At 32.8% G+C, this 23,171-nt stretch overlaps 1 protein-coding gene across 2 annotated transcripts in view; it reads left to right on the top strand.

The window, feature by feature from the left end:
• Window positions 1-623: 623 nt before the first annotated feature.
• The window catches only part of LOC147071287 (luciferin 4-monooxygenase-like), a 36,724-nt gene continuing 14,176 nt past the window's right edge, over window positions 624-23,171 (top strand). The window contains exon 1 of one of the 2 annotated variants that reach the window (XM_085947885.1): window positions 624-963. In XM_085947885.1, coding sequence (XP_085804011.1) covers window positions 859-963 — 105 coding nt within the window. In that variant the 5' untranslated portion in view covers window positions 624-858. Of the gene's footprint in view, window positions 964-11,967; window positions 12,276-23,171 lie in introns of those variants that run through there. The other variant, XM_085947886.1, reaches the window with a different exon arrangement.

Consider the following 23,171-nt stretch of genomic DNA (forward strand, 5'->3'; position numbering starts at 1 on the left):
CCATTGATATACTACTGGATGAATCATATGCTTCTTAAAATGACGCCCGATTTTCAGCGACTCGGCCAGTGTTAAAACTTACTGTTTTAATATCAGCGGACTTAACTCGATATAAGCTCACTTAATATTTGTCTCGAAAACGATCTGGCAATAATTATGAGTAAGCCCGATCTAGCTTGCATCTTACTCTAACTAAAAGTCAGCGCATGACAACTTGCTCTGTCCGCTCAGACATGAATTTTTGGTAGCTTGCAAGCTTTGGGTTGCCGACACCCTTAGGGTCACTATTCCAAGTTTAGTTTTACAGTCAGGGCAATACGGGTGAAATTCGGGAATCAATGTTAACGGTCTTAACGCATTATACCTACAAGGAAATATTATAAGACGATATTAGTAATATCTTCTTTTGTGGTACATTTTTAAAATGACACTTGTATGGGAACTCCTCATCTAGTAGTATATCAATGATTTGACCAAATATTGTGCATCGCCAAACGGTTGACACGAGACACAAAACATTGCATTAAATGCGATCTCATCTTGCCTCCAATATTATCGTTATCATAGTAGCATTTAATTGCTAAAACTGAAGATTTGCCAAGTAATATAAAACACGCGATTCATTTCGTGGGCGGTATTCTGTCGCGTTTCACATACCCAACAGGTGTGCGCTTACAAATGATGTAACGTAGTGAAGCTTCCAATTAACTGTTTGTTTTCACTCTATGTAATCTGTAATCAAACAAAACAACGGATAAAAACAAAACAAAAAATAATCCATTACGTATTTAATTTAGCTAACTTTTAAAAACTGCGTTGTGCCTACAATAATAATACGTAAATTTTAAATTAGTAACAATGGTGGATCCGGCAGATGTCAAAAAAATGGTCAACAGTTTTCAGCATCACCTTGGAAAACAATCTTTGGTTAATCTAAAAAGATTTTCTGAAAGCAACAATCAGGTAAGTTTCAAAATATTATTGACTTTATTTCGTTAGATTACTAGAAAGATTTCTTTAAGACGGAGTCAAGGTCCACTACAGTCAGGCTATGACACGAAACTGTAAACTTCGATGGTAGTGCAAGTTATTGCGCATACTTCAAATGCAATGTGGTAAACTATTTGTTAAAAATGATGATTGTTGCATATTTAAATAAATGGTAGTAATTTGAATGAAATATTCAATCTAAAATCTTGATTTATTGCGAACAGGTTACTGCATTGCATTCGAAGATAGAAGATAGTCAATAACTAGCACTACCGTCGTAATACGCAATTCAGTGCCACGGTCCGAAAATAGTCGGTCGGACTTGGCTGAGTGCATTTATATTAGGGACATATGAGTGTAGGTGTATTGTTGGGTCCGCATCAGTTGCAGTACGGCATTATGGTGATGAGGGTTCACAAAAAAAATTGGGACTATTTTCCCTAAGGCTGTATGAATATAACCAGTAGTTTCATCTGACTGATTTTCTCTTAGGTATGCTTAAGTACTGTAGTCTAAAATTAAGAAGATATCTTATTTACGTACGATTTGTTCTGACTTATACATGGTGTAAATGAGAACCATTCTTCGTAAAATTAACCGTCCTGTGTGTCTCTGAAATCGGAAGCTTCATCAACATTACTGTCGTTTATTGGTCCAAGGTATAGGACTAGCCTGCCATTAATAATGCCAATAAGAAGCACAATAACTGTGTTCAACCATAGATCACATCCATCTCATGAGGCAAACTATGGAGAAAGCGCACGAATACAACCTTACACTCCTGACTCCACCACCTGTTTATTGATTATAAACAATCTTTCGACAGCGTGAATAGGGATAAGACGCTGCAAAGCCTAAAAATACTGGAAATTCCCTTAAAACTAGTAAGGCTAATAAAAACCACACTGACGGATACTCAAGCAGTTGTCACTGTGCAAAATGAGCAAACTGAAAGCTTCAAAATCGAATCAGGTGTGAGACAAGGGGATGCGCTATCCATTATGGTATTTTACCTTGTGGTGGAATCCATAGCTCGTGAAACCAACATAAGAGGATGGGTAGATAACAGTACAACGCAGATGTGCGCTTATGCCGACGACATATTAATTACAAGCAGATCCAAACAGAGGATGATCGACCATGGTGGCACTATGAAAATAAAAGCAGAAAACGCTGGGCTGCAAATAAACCAGTCAAAAACTAAATAATAATATATGGTCAGCACACGCGATCAGGTACCGCTGCAGAATATAGACATATGACAGCATGCATATGAAGGGGTGGACAAGTTCACGTATCTCAGATCCAGCCTAATACCCAAAATAAGACAGGAGAGGAGATAAAAATCCGCCTTATCTCCGGGAATAAATGCTGGCATGCCTGAAAGCGACTGGTGGGGTCGAAAATTCTAGGCCGAAGAAGTAAACTTCTAATTTATAAAACAATTATAAGGCCAGTGGTCACTTATGGCTGTGAGACTTGGTGCTTAACTCAAAACGAGGAAAACAAATTAGCTGTCTTCGAGCGCAAAATACTCCGCAAAATCTTTGGACCCACGTTGGAAAATGGGAACTACAGAATAAAAATGAACCACGAGTTGGAAGAGCTGATTGAACAGCAAACAATCATAAGATACTGTAAGTCCCAAAGACTACGATGGGCGGGACATGTGGAGAGAATGCCTGAAGTTAGAGCGCCAAGGATCATGACGAAGTGGCTACCCCAACGGAAGAGACCCAGAGGCCGTCCGAGAAGGAGATGGGCTGACGCCGTAGAAGTGGACTGGCTTCATATAGGAAGATCCGGTAACTGGAGAAGTGTAGCAAGAGAGCGGTTGTGGAGGAGGCCAAATCCCGCCCCGGGATGTAGCGCCGTGGAAGAAGAAGAAGAGTTCATTGGTATGGAACATAATATATAGGCACCATAAATGTATTTTTATGTGAAGAAATTATTTTTTATAATTTCAATAAAATCGTATTTAATTTTTATTAATCATAGATTATTATAATAAAACTAGCTGACCAGGCAAACGTTGTTCTGCCATATAAATTATTTCTAGTGAATATTTTGGTTGTTAAATAAAAAGTGACGAATGTATCGTAAGTCTGTGGGGATGGGATCTATGACAGAAAGAGGAATAGAGCACTGTAGACGATGACCGCCGATAAAAACAAAAAAACATCAACCATTCATTTTCTCAATTCAAAATGAGTAATGATGTTCATAATGAATGAATTACCTGTGACAGGATCTCGTTGTTTAATGTCTATGCAATATCCGTCTTGTCCCTTCCAGAAAATTAGCGGATATTGGAGGGCGTCGTATGAACGGTGTGTGTCAGCGATGAACTCCAGATTATTGTTTCTTCTTCGAATCACGATTTCTCGCGTCGATGTGCGGTCGCCAACCATGATTCCAGCAATGTCGTCAACAACAGTCGCATTGAATCGACGTACGTGCTCTCCAGCTGGTGTTTTATCAGGATTGATGACAATAGCGTGATTGCCACTTTGCAATTCGTGCATGTGTGCTTTGAAGAATTTCAATAATTCATTGTGCTCATTCAACAGGGCGTCCAGTTCGCCGACGATGCGCCTGGCATTAGGCGAATTGAGGCTATTGTAGCCGCAACGTGCATCCACATGATTGATGTCCTCACCGCCGCGCCCATGAAGTAGATTTGTAAAAATATATGTGGTTCGTTTGGCATTAGCAGCAATGAGCCTACTTTGTGGTATACTTGACCTTTGATTTTGAACGTAGAATGGAATTGTTGACCATTTGCCGCAGTATTGTGAACTATTTCTGTTGCTCCGGACGAAGTCATTTGGAAGCATGAATTGAATGTGCGAATGGACTTCAGAAACAGGTTTGAATCTGGAACCGTGCCAATGAGCAAGCTGTTCAATGGTTCTGGTGGTATCTCAATTTCTGGTAGTTGCACTTTTCCTGATGCGCAACACATCCCGGCTGACTCATGTTTGAATTTGAGCGCATGACAATGGGGACATTCTTTGTCCATAGCACCAATCAGCACTTTCGGATGAGCGGAATATTCAATATCTGGTTCGTACTCGAATGCGAGACGAAGGAACGAAGCGGATGTAAATGTTCGATGTACTTGTTGGCGTTGTCAGTCATTTGCTCTGCGTGTGTTAACTACAAATCGGCGCGCTTGGCTCCGTTCCAATTGTCGTTGTTGATTTCGTTCAGCTCGTGCCTCTTGTGATTGAGATGCACGCAATTGCGACATGCTTACACGCACGTTTTTGTTATCTTGTTGGATTTGTTCTTTCTACTCTACTATTTCGCATGTTTGTTGCTTTATTCGTTCGACGGCCCAAATGGCCCCCCTTGCGTCTTGCTGGCATTGTGCACTGTAATACACGCACATAAAAATAGATAAATTAAAATAAATCGTACAAAATTTTGCACGCACTGCGTTGTGATTTGCCGAATGAAATGTCAAAATGACGCGACGCTTCTCTTGAATTCTTCTCGGACGTAGTGCCATCTGTCATTCAACAACATAAATAATTTCGTTCTGTTTGAAATACGAACGACAGTTAAATTTGTTCATACAAAAATAATAAAATCGCGATTAAAAATGGGAGGATGGGGGTAGGAAAGTGAAAATTTGAGGTTATGGGTATTTTTTATGCCAAATAATAAAAAAAATACAAAAAAAAAATTGTCAAAAAAATAAAAGATTTTTTTTCTGGATAGAGATACCCTAATCACCTAGCGGTATGAAATATACTTGTTGACCTATTCTCATACTTAACAAATATACATAAAAAAAATTCATAAAAATCGGTCAAGCCATTTCGGAGGAGTTCGACCACAAACATCGTGACACGAGATTTTTATATATATAGAGATAGAGATAGTACAATCTCTTGTTCAGAACGAAAATTACAACGAATCTGCTTTAAAAAAAAACAAAATTTTTAACGTTCCAAACTTGGGAATATACTTTAATCCGTGACGAACTTACAACACTGTTTTTGCTGTGTGTTAGAGAAACGTGATATTACCATATTGACGAAACCAATCAAAAAGATATTTCGTTTTTCTCTGTGTACAATAATTGCAAATTACCTGTATGCGCTTTTGGCTTTGCCCCGCTAAATAAATGGTAGGTACAAATTATTTACAAGCCGTTATATTTTACATAACATTTTAAAGAATCTATGTAACCTATTATTTATTTTGTTTATATTGTGAGAGTTATCGACAAGATTAAGAGTTTTCTAAGCATATGACACTCTTAACCACTTGTATTTTATGATGTTTTCCTACATTCTTTTGAATATTTAATGTTGATCAATAGTAGAACGAATCGGTTACCAATTGGCGAGGAAAAAATCCATAAATAAACCTTGGCTGACGGCACATGTGACTTTTGGAAAATAATAATAAATTATCTTCTAAAACCGTGTTTGCATTTATCTTACACTTAAGTGAATTTAATTTTTTATTTTCATAAAATAAAATCCGCATGATATTATATTATGTATATTTAAAAAAAAAGTGATGTATTTCTATCGTATATTTCGGACTCTATATTATTGTCTGTGTAACCATTAGTGAACGCTGTTATGAAATGGTCCAGAGTGTTTTATGTATTATCCTTATTATCCGAAAATCATTTTCTTTGTAATACTCAAATAAAATTTGGCAGTCTCGTACATCTATTTCTAGGAAAAATAATTTTACATGGAAGACTGCTGGACTTTTCCCGTGCTATTTTGCAAAATTTCGTCTGAAAGCGAGTTTCCGTACTTTTTAATGAATTCAGTGACGGAATGAAAAGGCCATTTTTCGTTTGTTTTGTTTATAATCTTTAAATTAATAATACAAATATATAAACTATCGCTTCGCTGTATTACTGATAATTTTAGTATCTACTCTAAAAGTATGGTTTTCAAAATCTGAGTCTGAAACCCGAATACTGGGATCTCGCCAAATTGGTATTAAACATTGATTTTATCTTTTCTGTATTTTGAACACTTTTCTTTTATGATTTCTATCTGAAATATTATATATTTCTGAAATTAATAGCACAACATACAGATTCCGGTGAGTCTCTCACTCAATCAGTATTGTTATAATTATTGTAATCCTAGTATTATAATCGCAAGAATCATGTGATTTCGGGATGAGCTTTTATATGATTTTCATCTAAAATAACCAATTTTTATCCATTGTACAAAATATTCCCAAAACGTTAACATACAGCATTTACCATAGGCTATCAAATAATGCTCTCTTGAGTCTCTCAACAAACCGATAAATTTGACTGGATTGCAGTATCGACGAAATATAATATAAAGATTGGTAAAAGTAAACATAACTATCTGTTAAACTTTTCACCTGTTGTATGCCTACCAACTTAAAAGTGAAACATCATATTAATATTTAAATTGTGAAAACTGAAAAAATAAAAATATATATATTTTCATTAATCCTGGTAATGGAAGCTGGAATGCTAATACTGAAATACCGGGATTGAAAATTCTGTATGCAACAGCAATCTAGAATATTAAGGGCACATATTATTCCCTATAAAAAGTACATATCGTTCGGAGCTACCTACTTTGGTTTGAACAATCTGTAGACTTTGTAGTAAATATATACATACCTACATATATGTTTTATTTATGCCTTCTCTTTTTTCATCATATAAAAATTATATATTAAAATATATTAATATCATAAAAAGGTATTATTATAAACATTATCGTTTGAAATTTAAAATAAAGCTATATTTAAGACGATACTGTGTAAAAATCTCCGCTTTCCTCGTGCGTCCTTCCATTTCTTGACTGCCGGACGTGTACCTAATACCAGCGCGTTTCAATGGATGAGATCCACATGTCCAAGCCGTCCATGTATTTAACATTAAACTTGTTAATTATTATTGTTATTTGTGATAACGTCTAGCCGTCCTAATATGCGGGAAGCCTGAGCAATGAATGGTTGCGATTTCAATTTTCCTTTTTAGGAAAACGAAAACCTTTTTCTCGATTAGCTTAATTTTCTATCTATACCGTCTGGAATATTTTGACAGCGAGAATTAACGATAGTGTATACCATAATATTATCATCATAATCTCTTTCGAATGAACTCCAGTGACGCTCCGTGGAGGTAGGCAGATTGAGCGTCGCTTGAGGGCGGCAGCTACTCGAAGGGCGGAAAATGAGGAGAATCATTTGGTATATATAGAAATAGCTACCTAAACTTAGTAATAACGAAAATATCTGTAATTAAAAATTCAGCTCACTGGATGGAAACAGTATGTAATATTAATTAACATAAAAGATTTAACATGACTGTAAATTTTTCTCTGGTTCGCAATATCTAGTTTACTTCCGTTGCCCTTCAACGTCCTTGGTGACCAAAAATGACATTGTGCAGATTTGTGAATAATTATTACAGTCGAAGTGTCGCGCCGTCATTATATCGAATATCGATTTAATAATGCCTTAACCTTTTACGATCTCAGGCTAAAAACATCATTACAAATGTTGCCAAGTTTTATGTAGAAGAAAAGCGACATGGATGACCCTTAATTCCTCAAAACACAGCCAATTAAGCCACTCAACACTAATCTTAAAAAAATCCCCACTTTTGGGGGAATAATATTTATGAATTTAATTTATGTAAATATTAGTAGTATATATTTTGTTATTAATGTATCCATACAACATATTTGTTAGATATTGGACTGATGAAAAGATGATAAAAAATATTGTACAAAAAAATGGGGCGGCATTTCGGCGTTGCCGAGGGCGGCATTTTGTATAGGGACGTCACTGATGAACTCTACAACGAGCTCGAAACGTCGAGAAATATTAGGAAGGAAGGAAAATTGAAATCCAAAAAACAAAATATTCATTGCTATTTTATTACTTCCTGTCTTTTACCTTAGCACAGATTTGTCATGGTCATTTTCCATAACCCAGAAATCGTCTCCAGTCATAACGGTAAAGTTTATGCTAGTAATATATTTATACATCTCATACGAGTTTCGGTTACAAGCGCGTCATAATAATTTCCGATTAATATTTTTTTTCATCGAATCATCTGACTCTGCCTGAATAAAAACAATTTGTTTATATGTTTTTTTTTATTCTGGATCAGTGACTATAATCACATATTGTTTTTTTGGCAAGCCTTCTCATAACACTCGAATCTACACGCTTTTGTAATTAAATCCAGAATTATATCAACACATCCAATCCATTTGTTTTTTAAATGTTCATAAAATACTTATAATAGTATGTTAGGCATTCAAAATAATTAACATATTATAATCAGTACTACTAATTAAAATCTTGGTAATTAAGTATGATGCCCGTAGCTTGATGTGAAAAGCACACTGGCGCGATTCCAGCGGTTGCAGGTTCAAGTCCCGTCGGGTGTAATTTATTTATTTATTTGAAAAAGACACGTTGAGTACATAACAAATTATTAATTCAAGACGTTCACAACATGACATTTCGAATAAAAATTACAAGTTATCAGTTAGAGAAAAAACAAGGTGGAAAAAAAGGAAAGCAAAAATAGTTTTATACAAAAGAAATAAAATAAAAAAAACAACAATAATTCAAAAAATACAAATTAAACAATAAAATAGAATTCAAAAAAACAGAATATATAATGGATCGCCAAAAATATTTACATCTCTAGGGAGTGCATTGACCAGCCGCACAGCCCTCGCTATTGGTGCCTGGTGAGCCTGACATGAGGAAACAGTTTTTACCCAAAATAGGTCATGTCTACGACCACGCATGTAATTGACGGGTGCGTAAAAATTCAAATTTTCTAGAATATCGGGATTGAAAACGATACCACGTGAGAGCAGGGAAAAATGCTTTAAGAGCAGAAGTGACCTACGAGCTTCAAGAGAATGAAAGGCGAGCATGCCTTGAAGAAAGTTAGTCGGAAAATACTCGTTTGAGAAGGTGTCAAAAGGAAAATAATTATAAACTTTAAAATAAAGGTGACGAAGAAATGTTTTCTGAACACGCTCTAAAACAAGCTTATATGAAACCTGATAAGGACTCCAGATAATTTCTTTTATTTTGTTAACTGTCCCACTGAAGCGGACGAAACCGGTCCTAATATATTAATTAAAAATGGAATAAGTACTATAAAAAATTGCGTTTTATTAAATAAAAACGACTCCAGATAATGGAAGCATTCTCAAGAATACTTTTCTAAAAAAAAAAATCTAGTGGATGTAATTATGCATAAGATGTTTTCAAGTTATGTATGTTCAATATAATCAGGAATTATATTCTTCTTATTTTTGCAACTATGGATTGCATTTGAATAGTCACGCCACTGGTCAAAGTGTCGTCCTTTGGCTGACTTAGAATGCCGTCCACTTTAATTTTTAGTCTCAAATTATATTAAAAATAATAATGACATATCTGACAGGTTTGGAGGCCTCCTTATGATTTTTTAAACTAAGATGTCGATACTTTCTAACAAAGCGACAGCATCGTAAGCTTCGTGGAAAACCACCACTGCTTTCGAAGGTTGTAATGATCGTAACAGTTTTCTTCATTTGCACGATTTATAATATGCCGTCACTGCATTGGAAAGATACAATTAAGAGCAGAAATTATATTTTCTATAAAATATGAATTGTCAGATAGATACATACATACCGTAGGTACCGAAAGGCAATACCGGGTCGTTAAAACCGAGTAATATTCAATTATATTGTCATAATACTGTCATTAATTAGAAATTGAATACGATTAATGTCAAAATCAAATAATTTTAAATTGAATTGTATGCCAACCTCAGAGCAATAACACCACATTCGATAATGAATATACCTATACAATATTTTAGAATATTTGATTTTTTATTATAGACACATCACTTTGCTAAGAAACCTCCGAAAAAAATCATAGAAAAGAAATTGGACCGGGTAGTACTCGAACATCTTTCACTTTCGTATTTCCCGATTGACAGAAGTTGAAGTACTTACCTCAGATGAAAATAGTTATTAATTTTAATTGACATAATTCATAGACAGAGTGATTGCTTGAAAGGTAGAACATGCACCCGGAATCATATATTTTTAAAATTTCCAATCTTTTTTTATAAGTAATAACTTCAGCGATATTTTTCTGGAAATATAGCAGAAAGTGTGGCGCTAGTTGTTTTATAGAAATTTTAGTTCGGATATTTGATATAATTTGATAATTTGAGGCGTCTAATTACAAAAGCGACAAGTCCACAATTCAATATTTTCGGGAAACAACGTTTTTATGTTTCAAGCTCCAATTATTTGTTTTAACGTGAGTTTTATTTTCTCCGTTGTATTATCTATCTAAATTAGAACCAAATGGCAATTTGTTTCAGCGGATAAACTCTTAAATATAATAAATATAGGCAAAATAAAATTGGACATAGCGCTATTTGTACTTCACTTTTTAATTTACGCCGCATAAGGCACATATTTCCGTGACACTTTCATAAGTTTACCAGATGCTACGGCATGGGAGACGCCCTTTTCAATGTTGAACGTTCCCTTATTGGTTTAATTAAACACGCGCGAAATCAACCAAGTTTTAAATAATATGAAACACGGACTTGGCGCTTTTTGTAATAAATCGAGACTTAAAATATTTTTTTTCGTAGGGTTATGTCGCGTTATGGAATTTATAGATCAATACATATTGTGTAAAATTATGTTATTGTGTTAAAAAGAATACGTGCGTATTTTTTTCTCGATTTTCACCAAATGTGGACTTATCGCTTTTTGGAATTAGACGCCTCATTTAAGGATAGAATATTAATATTTGTAATAATCACTAAGTATCATGAAGCGAATTCTCATTTTTAAATTATTTCAAACATTCATTAATCATTATTAGCGTCAAGTCTTCGTCACTGGTGCGTACTAATCTCTATAATTTCCCTTTCATCAATAAATAATAATTCTTCGATGAAATACATTGTATTAATTACATATTATACATATATGTACGACATGTTATTACATATATATAATTTAATGCCGATCATAACAATGCACTCACAAGCAGTGGCGCACCCAGGATTTAATATTGGGGGGGGCAAGGAGGAGAATATAAATTAGTCCCATAGGATCTTCTTCTTCATCACAGCCTAATTTCTCGTTTATCGGCCTTTTGTCTATTGCACTTGTCTATTATCGGTGAACCTACACCATGGTCCCTACATCCTGAAACGGGCCCTCAAGCTAGGATATTTGGCGGGCCCCCTTCCTACCGCTACGATTAAAGGCAGTGTGAAACAGGAGCTGTCGATTATCGACACATAATAATCAAAAAATATATTGCACAATTATATAATTGAACATGTTCATGGCCATGAAGTATAATAGCGCGACGCGCAGGCGACTTTTTTTACTATTAAAGCTAATTTATGATGTGTGCTTATCTCATTTATCCGGTCAACCCGACACGCCGCCCCCCCCCCCCCCCCCAGCCCGGGCCGTAGGCTAGAGCCCTATCAGCCCTCCCTAACCATGACCTAAACTACTCCGGAATTGGGTTTCTAAAAAAACCTGACATTAGTGTTTCGAAATTTTTGTGTTAGAAATTAAAATCTAGGAAATTTTTCTAAAAAGGGTGCTGGAGAATTACAAATCATTTTTTTGCCGTGTTTTTATTTGTCTAAGCCCAAAGGTATAGTTTATCGGCTTTCAATTTCAATGTTTAAAATCATTCTGATAATTTTGGGGGGTGCCAGGGCTCCTTGCACTTGCCTTGCTCACAAGAAACAAGAATGTCATGTGAAAATTACGATGTTGACCCATTCTAATACTGAGTATATTCTATAATTTATTTATTAAAATGAAATCTTAAAAATAGTCTATGGTCAGTAGTTAATGTGTTAAATACACGACTAGAAAGCTTTATAGCGATGCAGCTTTCAATCAGTCTAAACTTTTCCCGCGACGAAACAGTTCAGTTTATTTTCTTGAGAGAAAAGCTTAACAATTAATTCTCTACTTTTGTATTCTTATACAAGTATATTATAAATATTTTTTAAATAAAATTACCTGTTGTCATATTATAGTATTGATAAAAATATATTTAAGTACTTTTTTTCGTGATAAAATTTATAAAAAGAGTGTTTATAAAATTTAATTATTGTGTTAGTAAAAACATTCAAAATGGAAAATTTAGTAAATTTCGGTGGCTTATTTGAATGTAACTTGGGTAAAATTTGTTTAAAATCTTTGAGGAAGTTTCAGAAGAAGGCATTCCAGGTAAACAAATACAATTATTAATAAAATGATTTTGAAAAAAATGCGCGTCGGTAATTTGTTTGTTTAATTTTTATTTATAAGTAATATTCAAATTTAGAATTTATTAATAAATACTCCATAATGGTAATTTTTTACAGATTTTAAAATCAAGATAACTAATTTCTCTTAATATTGACCATATTCAATTTGAATAACAATCTAAAAATGTACCCACATAATAATACTTAACTCCTGAAAAAATATTATTTAAATTCATAAGAGCTCATATAATTATTTTTTTTTGGTTAGGTAGTTGATGCTATTTGTTAGGGTCTAGAATGATTTGGCGCCACGCAATTCGAAAATAAATAGTCGTTAGGTACTTATAGGTAATTTTAAAATATATATTTAATACTTGGTGAGAATTTAAATATGCACACGTAAATAATGATTTAATCGTGCAAAAAAAAGAGAGTTTTTTTATTTTTATATAAAGCCTCAGGCATGATAATTCTCAATCCGCAATAATAAAAAAATATGTTAAGAGCAAAATTAATTAAAACTACTAAGTAGTATATAGAAACTGATTTAAATTCCTCGTCTACGTTCTGTATAAAATCGAACGTCTATTTATTTCATTCGACAGTGCGGCGCCCAATTGTCCTGGTGTCCAGTTGTCCCATTCCCACTTTTTGGTATTTACTTGCAAGTATTTTCATACATTACTAGATTGATAATTAATCGAAATATTATGTACTTTCTCAATATTCTTTTTTTCAATATAAGAATATTTGAATTCTTTAAAGTAATGTATTAATGGGAAAATTTTATACAAATATTATATTATCAATATAATAATGAATACATTATAAATTGAATATTATATTTGAAATACGCCTTCTTCTTCTGATGGTTCGTTCTTCTTCTGATATAGACCATTAGGTTATTTGGGACAATTTTTTTTTATTTTGATCTTTGAAAAATCGTGCCCCAGTTATCTTTCCATCTTTTGGAAGGTTTGCCAGGGCCTACCTGGTCTACCGTGCGTGCATCATGTTATATTGTGGGAAAATTTCATCTTTATCTTTCCCATCTGACCACACTCTTGTGCAATCTGTCTGCGATATATCTGATTGTCCTTATGTATAGGCTTTCACAACATATATTGTTTAGCAGTCTCCGCTCTATTTTTGATCATAATATAATAATATAATTTCATAATTATTCCAATGTAAATTTTTAAACACTAGTAATGAAATACATTTTCAGTAAATAGTATTAAATAGTACTTATATGTAGTTAAATAGTAAATAGTAGTATAAAATACTTTGGACGCTGAAGACGCACATGCGCGTAATGACCAGGCGGCCGATCGATGTAATTAACGTGCATTTTAAAGGTGCTAATTAAAATCTCATTATAAAGTCAGCAGCGAATGAGTTAAATAAATCTCAGGAACAATTGAATGTTGTTACAATAATTAATATATATTTAATATTTTAATTATAAAATTCATTAGAAACTTGATAATATATAAATTTACAAAATAATCCTTGCGATACAATGGAAACAAACAATACGTAACGACTTATCCTGAAGAATACGGGGTCCAACAGCTTGTGTGTGACAAAATGCTCCCCTAAATTAGAAAATCTTTATACTGCATAGTAAGCTACTGTTCACATAAATAATAATAGTAAATTAACCATCATCTACGTCTCGCACGCCAATAATTAAAATTGTATTTATATTCCGACTGGCGTCTTACATAACAATAAATGTAAAAAGGGTTCCATGACAAAACAGAACGGTGACAAAACAGAACATGACAAAACAGAACATGACAAAACACAACATGACAAAATAGAACAGTATCAAAACAGAACAACGATAAATATAACTATGACCTTTCAGGAAAAATATAAATTCAATATTGAAATTGTTCTATCTCTATTATGTTGATAGATTTTTAGTAGCACAGATTTTCAATACGCCATAATAAATCAAATTAAATACCTAATTTCTGCATTCCTAATCGCTAGAAAGCCATACTTAAACGGAACTTGGTGTTGCCGGCAAGCTTAGGATATCTCATCTTAATCAATATAATATGTTCAAAATGATTGGGTGACTAGGTACAACGAAATAATGACCTAACCTAACCTAAATAGATTCCACAACAATTAATGTTTCATTTTTCCCCTAGCGGTCCTGTTTTGTCATGTTCTGTTTTGTCCGGTAACTGTAAAAAGAAAGCAATACGAACATACTAAACTAAACGTCCGCAACAAGACACCACACTTTTTTTAAAGTATCTATTATATTTGTCCATTGTGGCTACCATGTTGGACTGCCCGGTGTGCCCAACAACTGGTTGGACCGACTTGAACATCTTTTCCCTTTCGGACCACATGGTCGGATATTCCCAGATGATGTGGTTCTCATCCTCGCCACATGGACATGCTGGTCGGGTAACAAGTCCAAACTCAAAGAACTTGGCAGCGAATCCACAGTGCCCTGTCAAGAATTGACCGGTTTATTAACTGAAGATTCTGCGCCAGCGATTCGACCAAGTGGTAGATACCTACACTTTTCAGGGTCGTAATTAATAAAGCGGTTTGGAAAAAAAACGATAGCCAATAGTCACTTAAAATACTGCACAAAAATAAGATCACTTATTTAAAATTTCAAGGTTTATTCTAAATATTATAAAATTTAGATGTATCAAGCTTATGTTAACACCGTCGATGCGTTATGAGCTTTCGTTGTGAAAGTATATTCGTTAAATTTATTAGCATTATAAAATCTGTTTTACGTTTATTTACATCGCAATGTTATTTTAAATTTAACAAATTTTACAAGCGATACAATATTTAAAAAAATCGATTTGGCATTGAGTCAATTTTATTTATTACAGGAGATTGATTCAACAGCTGGATTTCGCTAGAAACAACACAAAAATATTGGGCAATCCCAGTGACTGACTGCCCGCTTGCAACACTAATTCAAAAAATGACCAATCTAAAAACACATCAGTGATATTTATTTTTATTTTCACTTTTTAGTAAGTGTCTTTTTACGACTCATTATAATTAATATTTTTGTTCCCGCAACGATTCCGAGATTTCGTTTATTTGGCAACATTCTAATGAAATTACAACGGAGCCATTGTACGATTAATCCCAAGATTTATTTTAAATTGTTATTTTCAGAACATTAAAAAACTGTCAGTGTAAACTCCCAAAATATATTTTTATATGTATACAGGTAGATACTATACCTATATAGAATTTACTATTGGTCAGTATTTTTTTAAATATATTTTCATATGTATTTTTTATTATTTAGAAGAAATGTTTGTTACTTGAAACTGTATGCATACTCTCAGTAACTTTTTCATTATTTACTGAAAATTAAAGACAGCATTATATTTTATATTATACAGCATATGTATTTAATCCAAATGCTAAATTAATATATATAAATACACAGTGGCGGCTCGACGACTTTCTAAGTGGTGGGGCTTAGTCATTAATTATTGAATATACATACCTACCTGCTTTCTCATTTATTATACATTATGTATCAAGCTTCTTATAATAATTTGCTATTATTAATGGGAAATGAGTAATTTTTCAGTCTTTACTTAATGACATGATTTCTTATTTTATAAGTATATATTATGTGTCACCGTGAAATAGAGCGTTTTTAATTAAATAAATTATTTTAATACCGCGTAATCATCATTATGTTACTAACAACTAGCCCTCTCAACCACCTTGTACGGAAAAGCAAGAGCATGGTTATTTATATAAAAAATCATCATTATGTTATTACATAATTGACAATCATTGCATTATTGATTTGTATAATAATACTACATATCACTATAATAAACTAGCGAAGGGTTTAGGTTTAGATGAATAAAATAAATAATTGAATAAGTAGTTCATTTAATCATATAGTGGATTAGGTATATCATGCCCAATAACAAAAATATCTGACGTGTATTTTTTATATGATATGGATGTGGGGATGATACCTATGAACCCTTAAGGTAGAGCCACCCCTGTAAATACAACATAAAACAGTACAATGATGGTGGAATTTAAAAATATCCGCGAACATAAATGTATTAGCAAAATGCAAAATGGATAAAAAAAATAGTCGGTTTCGGACGCTGGGTGTTAATTATACAATGATCACTTTTGTCAATTATCTTTATTATCTTCGAAATCACAGTAAATGAAATAAATTATGTTACCGTTTGAGCTCTACAATGAGAATGATATGAGGCCATTTTTATAGAAAGAAAATTGACCTTGTATGTCAGATGTTTACGTGCAACAATAGTTACCTACTTTCCGATAGTGGCAGTTTTCAATGAAATAGATAAAGTGGACGTTTTGCCAGAAAGTAGGTACCAAATACGTATTTTTCACAATCCTAGTGTAAAAAACGACACAATAATTTCGATCCCTCTTTAAATTCGCCACTTTCAACTCCTGACTCCTCCGTTTCTCCAGAGTTTCATTACACGGGTACAGAGGACACTGTATTACACTAAAGATAAATGACGGCAGAGCAAGTTCAAGATTCTATTTTTTTTCTAAACTCTTTCTTTAAGCACCAAGGTGCATGATTGTTACATCAGTCTCATGCAGCTTCGTTGCGGGACAAGGAATTGGCGGCCGTGCACAAATCGCGGCTGCATAATATAGATAACGGGTGGTGGGGTAACTCAAAGCATTGGCCACATAGCTATTGCTATATCTCTATGCTTGTTAATTGTTTTAAAACCAACCTTATAGCCATTTACTATGGATACATTTTACGTTCATAAATGATTAAATCCACGAAAATATTCTTTAGATTAGGTATTTATGTATTGTTAAACTTTTCAAATTATGATATAATCTTCATTTAGTTATTAATCTTAGCTGTGTTACTAAGCATAGAATTGTAAATGCGCAGGTACCTAAAATTTCCATACGTTGCTGTCCACGTACTGTTTTATACTGACCTACATAATCTTTTCTCGGAAAACCCCTTCCACGTAGACATGGATAAAGAAAATACAGACAGTCTGGCACTGTTAACTCATCGCCGTCATTTTCAAGAAGTGACGCTATTTTTGATTAAGTATCCAATTTATCTTAATTACTTACGTACATATATTTAGATTTTTCTGTAAAACAAATTCACAGAATTGTTTTTTTAATTCACGACAAACATTTCGTGAGAAATATCATAAGAGGAAGACCGAGGCAAATAAATCATCATGCGCCCCGAAACAACAAAAAAAAAAAATCTTCGTCAGTGGTCTTCCACTCGCTGTTTATTGTTAGAATCTAGATCTTTCGCGGTTATTTTCCACGTAATTGCGTCAGTCTTTCGTGTTCTACCGATGCGGCCTGCACATTTTCACGATAGCATCTCACTTTCTTATATGTGCAATCGTGTTGAATAAAACCTTCTTCTATGAAGATGGAGACTAAAACATATTATATTACAATAATTCCAGTTAAGCGGTATTTATTTTTGAGTTTAAGGGGGAAGGTGTTCCATGTCAGCTATTTTCTGGTATTTTCAGAGGTTAAGCCTGAATAGTACGTAAGATTTGTAGAAAAACTATTTATATCATTATGAAGCTTATTCATCGTCAAATATTTATGTAAAACATTTGATAACTACATAAAGTATTTTTATGACGTAAAATAATATTCTTTGAAACCGTGAAACGTGATAATTGAGAACGAAGCCATATTTTTGTGACATTAATAGGCTGTGATGATGACAAATTTTTCCCTTAATTATTATCTCAAACGATTTATTATAGATAGTTGTAATGTTATAAAACATAATGTAGTAAAATATATTCAGTATAATTATAATATTTGCAGTTTCTATTGGTTCTAAATCTAATGGAAGCGAGTGGACATTTTGTTATTTAAATATGCTACAATTATAGACATACGAAATAATATAAAGCTACGTATCAGAAGGTTTATCATTAATCATTGAATAAATGATGAAATATCTTGTTAGTTATAAATTTGTAATACTAAATAGAGACCTTTTTAAAACAACTGTTTCCACGAAATATTCGACCATCTTGATATCCGCCAGACCCACCTGCGAATTGGTGTATGATGTATGGAATCTTTAGCTGGTATTATTTTAACTTTATATGACCAAAAAAATACGCCAACACACAAGTATTGTACAAAAATATGTTTATAAAAGTGAATGCTACAAATTGAACACAAAAATAGGCGAAACAAACACAAATTCGAACATATTATTCAAAAGGAAAACATATTTTGACATTTGAGGACAAAACAAAAAAAAATCTGAAGAAATTTGTATTTGCGTCAATTCTACGTTATGTCATACTAAATCATACATTATAATTTTTAACACTGTTGCAATCTATTTTGCCTAATATTGCAACATAGCAATCAGTTTTCTGTCCCTTTCTATAACTATCTCCCTCTACATTCAAAATAATTATGATTGTAGTAGGTATGTATTTTATAAATTGTGATAGATTTTATTTTATTTCAGTGACATATATCGGGTCGTCCAGTATTGCCATATCTACTAAAATATTATTGAATTGATATTTTAGTAAATAAGAGAATGAAGTTTTTCACCATTTGTATCTACTATTAGTTTTACTATTTTTATTTAATAAATAATACACATGAGGTTTTACGAATTTCACATTTGTTATTAAACATACTTACATAATTTAGAACACCCCAAACACATCGCGAAGTAAAAATATCTATATTTTTTACTTAGCCAAAATTATGAATCAACATAGGTTAGGTACCTACTGATGTTTATATTACAGAAAATTTAACTTTTACTAAATTATGAATTTGCGAGATTATAATAATACAGATGATTTTAAAGAATACTTTCATCAAATAACATAATAATGGATGCCTGTACTTACATAATATTTTCCAATGTAATTTTTTTTTTAAAAACTAACTTTAATTTCGAAAGTTTAGCCTGGCAATACTATGAACGTCATTTATTTCAGCGGGAATGCGAAATTTTCATCCTCGGTTTTTGACATAGGTACCTAACAATATTATCACAATTATTTATATCGATTGTACTTACAAAAAATGCCACGAACTCACTATCCGATGGCTGGAAGTTCCAAAAAAAGACGTAGGAGAAAAGATGGAAATATTAATACATTAAAAACACAAAGGTTTGAAATTATTATTTTATAATTTGACATAATTATACATAGTTGAAAAAACCACATTTCACAGAAAATTTTGGTTCACAATATTTATTTATCTTGCAAAAGGAAGTTTTGCGTATTACTTATTAATACACACAATTAAGTATAATGATCATTTGTACTTATATTATTTTTATATTATGTTTGTGCCATGTCTTATTCGAAATTAGTGTGTCTGTGACAAAAATTATAATCTGGTACAATAATTAATAGCAGCTATACATTTTGTTTTCTGTTAACTATCTACTAAACTAATATTTTTGAATGTATTATAGTATTGATATATTGCCGAAGACTATGCCTGAGCATGGAAATCCTCAAAGCATACTACCTGAACCAGAATTTCATCCCACATTTGAACACGAACACGAAGAATTTATTATAGAAAATGAAATTGAAGATTCAAGCCCTAAATTCCGTGTAGAAGGCCGTAGAATTATAGACTTTTCATATTTTTTCCAACAACTTCAATTAATTAGCCACCATGATTCTCCATTTAATTGTAATTTATCACATTTAGAAATTTTTGGGGAAAATCGGGATAACTTTAGTAGTACATTTTTTATTCAATGTAAACTTTGTGGTAAAAAATTAAAATTATATACCACTGAAATGAACAAAAACAAAATGAATCTGTGTGACGCATTTGTATCCAGTATAATCAGTATCGGCAGTGGATTTTCAAATCTGGAAGAAATGTGTTCAGCAATTGACGTACCATCGATTACAGCAAGAACATACAGAAAGAGTCAACAGAAGGTGTACGAGTGGTTTGAAGAAACCAAAAATAAGAGTATGGAAAACGCTGCGAAAGAAGAGCGACAACTTGCAATCGAAAATGGTGACGTCGATTCTTCTGGTATTCCCATGATATCAGTTGTTGCAGACGGCTGTTGGTCGAAACGTTCATACAGATGCAATTATTCCGCAGCATCTGGCGCTGCCACGATCATTGGTCAAAGAACCGGAAAGATTTTGTACATGTCAGTGAAAAATAAATATTGCGATTTGTGCGCCAAAGCTAAAAATAAAAATATCCCTGCTCAACAACATAAATGCTTTTTAAATTATACCGGTCCGTCAGGTGGAATGGAATCTACAGCAATATTAGAAGGCTTTAAAGAATCTATTAATACACATGGATTGATTTATTCAAAATTGATTGCTGATGGAGATTCCAGCACATACAAAAAAATTCTTGATTGTCACCCTTATCCGAATGTAACTGTCGAGAAAGTTGAATGTAAAAACCATTTAATTAGAAATTATTGTGGCAAAATAGAGGCATTAACCAAAGACACAAGATATCCCTTGAATGTAAGAAAAATCATTGCGTCAAGAAAAAGACGTCTGCGGAAAGCCGTCATAGGTGCAATCAAGTATAGAAAACTACAAGATAGTACTTTCGAAGAAAAGGTTATCGCTCTGAAAAAAGATTTATTTAATGGACCGCACCATGTTTTTGGAGACCATACTTCTTGTCTACCATATTTTTGTACAAATGAACCAAATACAGAGGACATGCTTGATGTAAATTATGTACCAGCATTAAAAGAATGCAGTCTATTTTCTCAATTAATGATATATAATTCTCGTTTGGTGCTAAATTCAAAAAGTTTAATTTATAATTTTTCTACTAATATTTCAGAATCTTTTAATAACATGATTGCAAAATTTGTAGGCGGCAAGAGAATTAACTACTCTCAAAGACAATCGTACATGGGACGATGTGCAGCGGCGGTAATCGCATTTAATACAAATAAGTTACATTGCACAATTCAAAAACAAGTTTATAAAAATAGCCCAAAAGCCTTCATAAATCGCTTAGAATCAAGAAGGTTGAAAATAAATAAAAAAAAAATAGGAAAATCTTGGCGAAAACCAATACATACTGTTCCTTTATCTAATCCAGATTATGGAGAGAGTTGCCAAAAACCTGATATGGACAAAAATCAATATCAATTGTTAAAAGAAACTTTTTTGAAAAAACTCAAACTGACAAACTATGAGAGGAGGGATATAGAAAGACGCACCGTATTACAATCTGAATGTGCAGAATGGCTAGAAAGGCGACGAAACCTTCTTACTGCCTCTGTTTTTGGTAAGGTGTGTAAGCGGCGAGAAAATACAAAATTTGGGCCTTTGGTAAAACGTTTATTATATAGCCAATCATTAGCCAACGTGAAAGCGGTAAAATATGGTAAAGAAAATGAATCAATAGCTTTACAACAGCTTAGTGTACAAGAACGGATTAAGATTGAGAGATGTGGATTGTTTATCGATGATGTGTATGATTTTATCGGTGCAACGCCAGATGGCATCAGCGATGATGATACAATTATTGAAATAAAATGTCCTTTCTCAGCTGCTGGAATAAGTGCAGATGAAGCTATTGTACAGAAAAAAATTAAATTTTGGAAAGTAGATAAAGACAGGAATATGGTAATAGATAAAAATCACGATTGGTACTTCCAGACTCAGGGGCAGCTTCATATTACTAAGAAAGATGTCTGTTTATTTGGAGTTTGGACGGGACATAATTTTCCTGTTAAAATAGAATTAATCAAAAAAGACGAGACATTTTGGATTGAAAAGATTGAAAAAAAGATATATCACTTTTATATGAATTGTCTACTGCCAGAAATAGTAGATCCCAGAACCAGTAGATCTATGAATATTAGAGAACCAGAAAGGCTGAATTTCTAAATTTTTATTTTAAATTTTATTATGCTTAATATATTTTCAACAAGTCTATATTACATCACTATTTTATAGTTCATCAAGATATATCTAATTTACTAATATAGTTTACTGTTACGAGACACCCAGAACGAGTGTAATTTTATGAAATTCAAAATAATATGTATACTTACATCTAAATAATGATACCTGATCTTGCTGGCGATTCCACTGCGCCATATTTTGTATAAGCATTCGTCTCTGCAGCCGTGAGTTTTGGTTCCGTGTAAAAAGTACATTTTGTTCTCAAGGTCAAAAACCAAATTGGTTGTGCCAATGGCTTATAACCATTCCTCATAAATGATTATAACTGATATCACCTCATGATCAGTGCCACGCACGAGTTAACTCGCGGGATCTTTTAAACGTCATAACTTCTGAATGAACTGTTTGTGTATATTTTCTTAACAATATTTATCATTTTAGTGTGAAAATATTCACGTTAAACATGTTGATTTGGTAAATTTTCACAAATATTTATCATTCTATTCTTATTTCATATTTTTTAAGGGATTCATTTTATTCCAAAAATAACTGACCTACAAGTACCCACCTGGTAAAAATTGAATTTGGATTGGATGGAATTTCCTAGTAGATGTTCCAACTAAACAACATGACGCTTTCTATATATTATTTACTGTTAGTTTTGAAATTATTGTATTTGAAATAAATAATGTATCAATAATACACATAGAAATCAATAGATATATAAAATAGATATCACAGTTTAAAAATCAGAAAGATCAATGCATATTACCATTGTTTATGTTACAATATAAAACAACATTTATCATTGAACGTAGGTACCAAGAAAAATAGACTTCATTAAAATGTGTCAATATAGTATATACCCGATATAATTATATAAATTATTATATTGTTAATTACTCTGTGGGGTCCATATATACTGC

Source organism: Rhyacophila brunnea, unplaced genomic scaffold, assembly GCF_057557595.1.
Source record: "Rhyacophila brunnea isolate RB1 unplaced genomic scaffold, BYU_Rbru_1.0 scaffold_20, whole genome shotgun sequence".
Taxonomy (NCBI): Eukaryota; Metazoa; Arthropoda; class Insecta; order Trichoptera; family Rhyacophilidae; genus Rhyacophila; species Rhyacophila brunnea.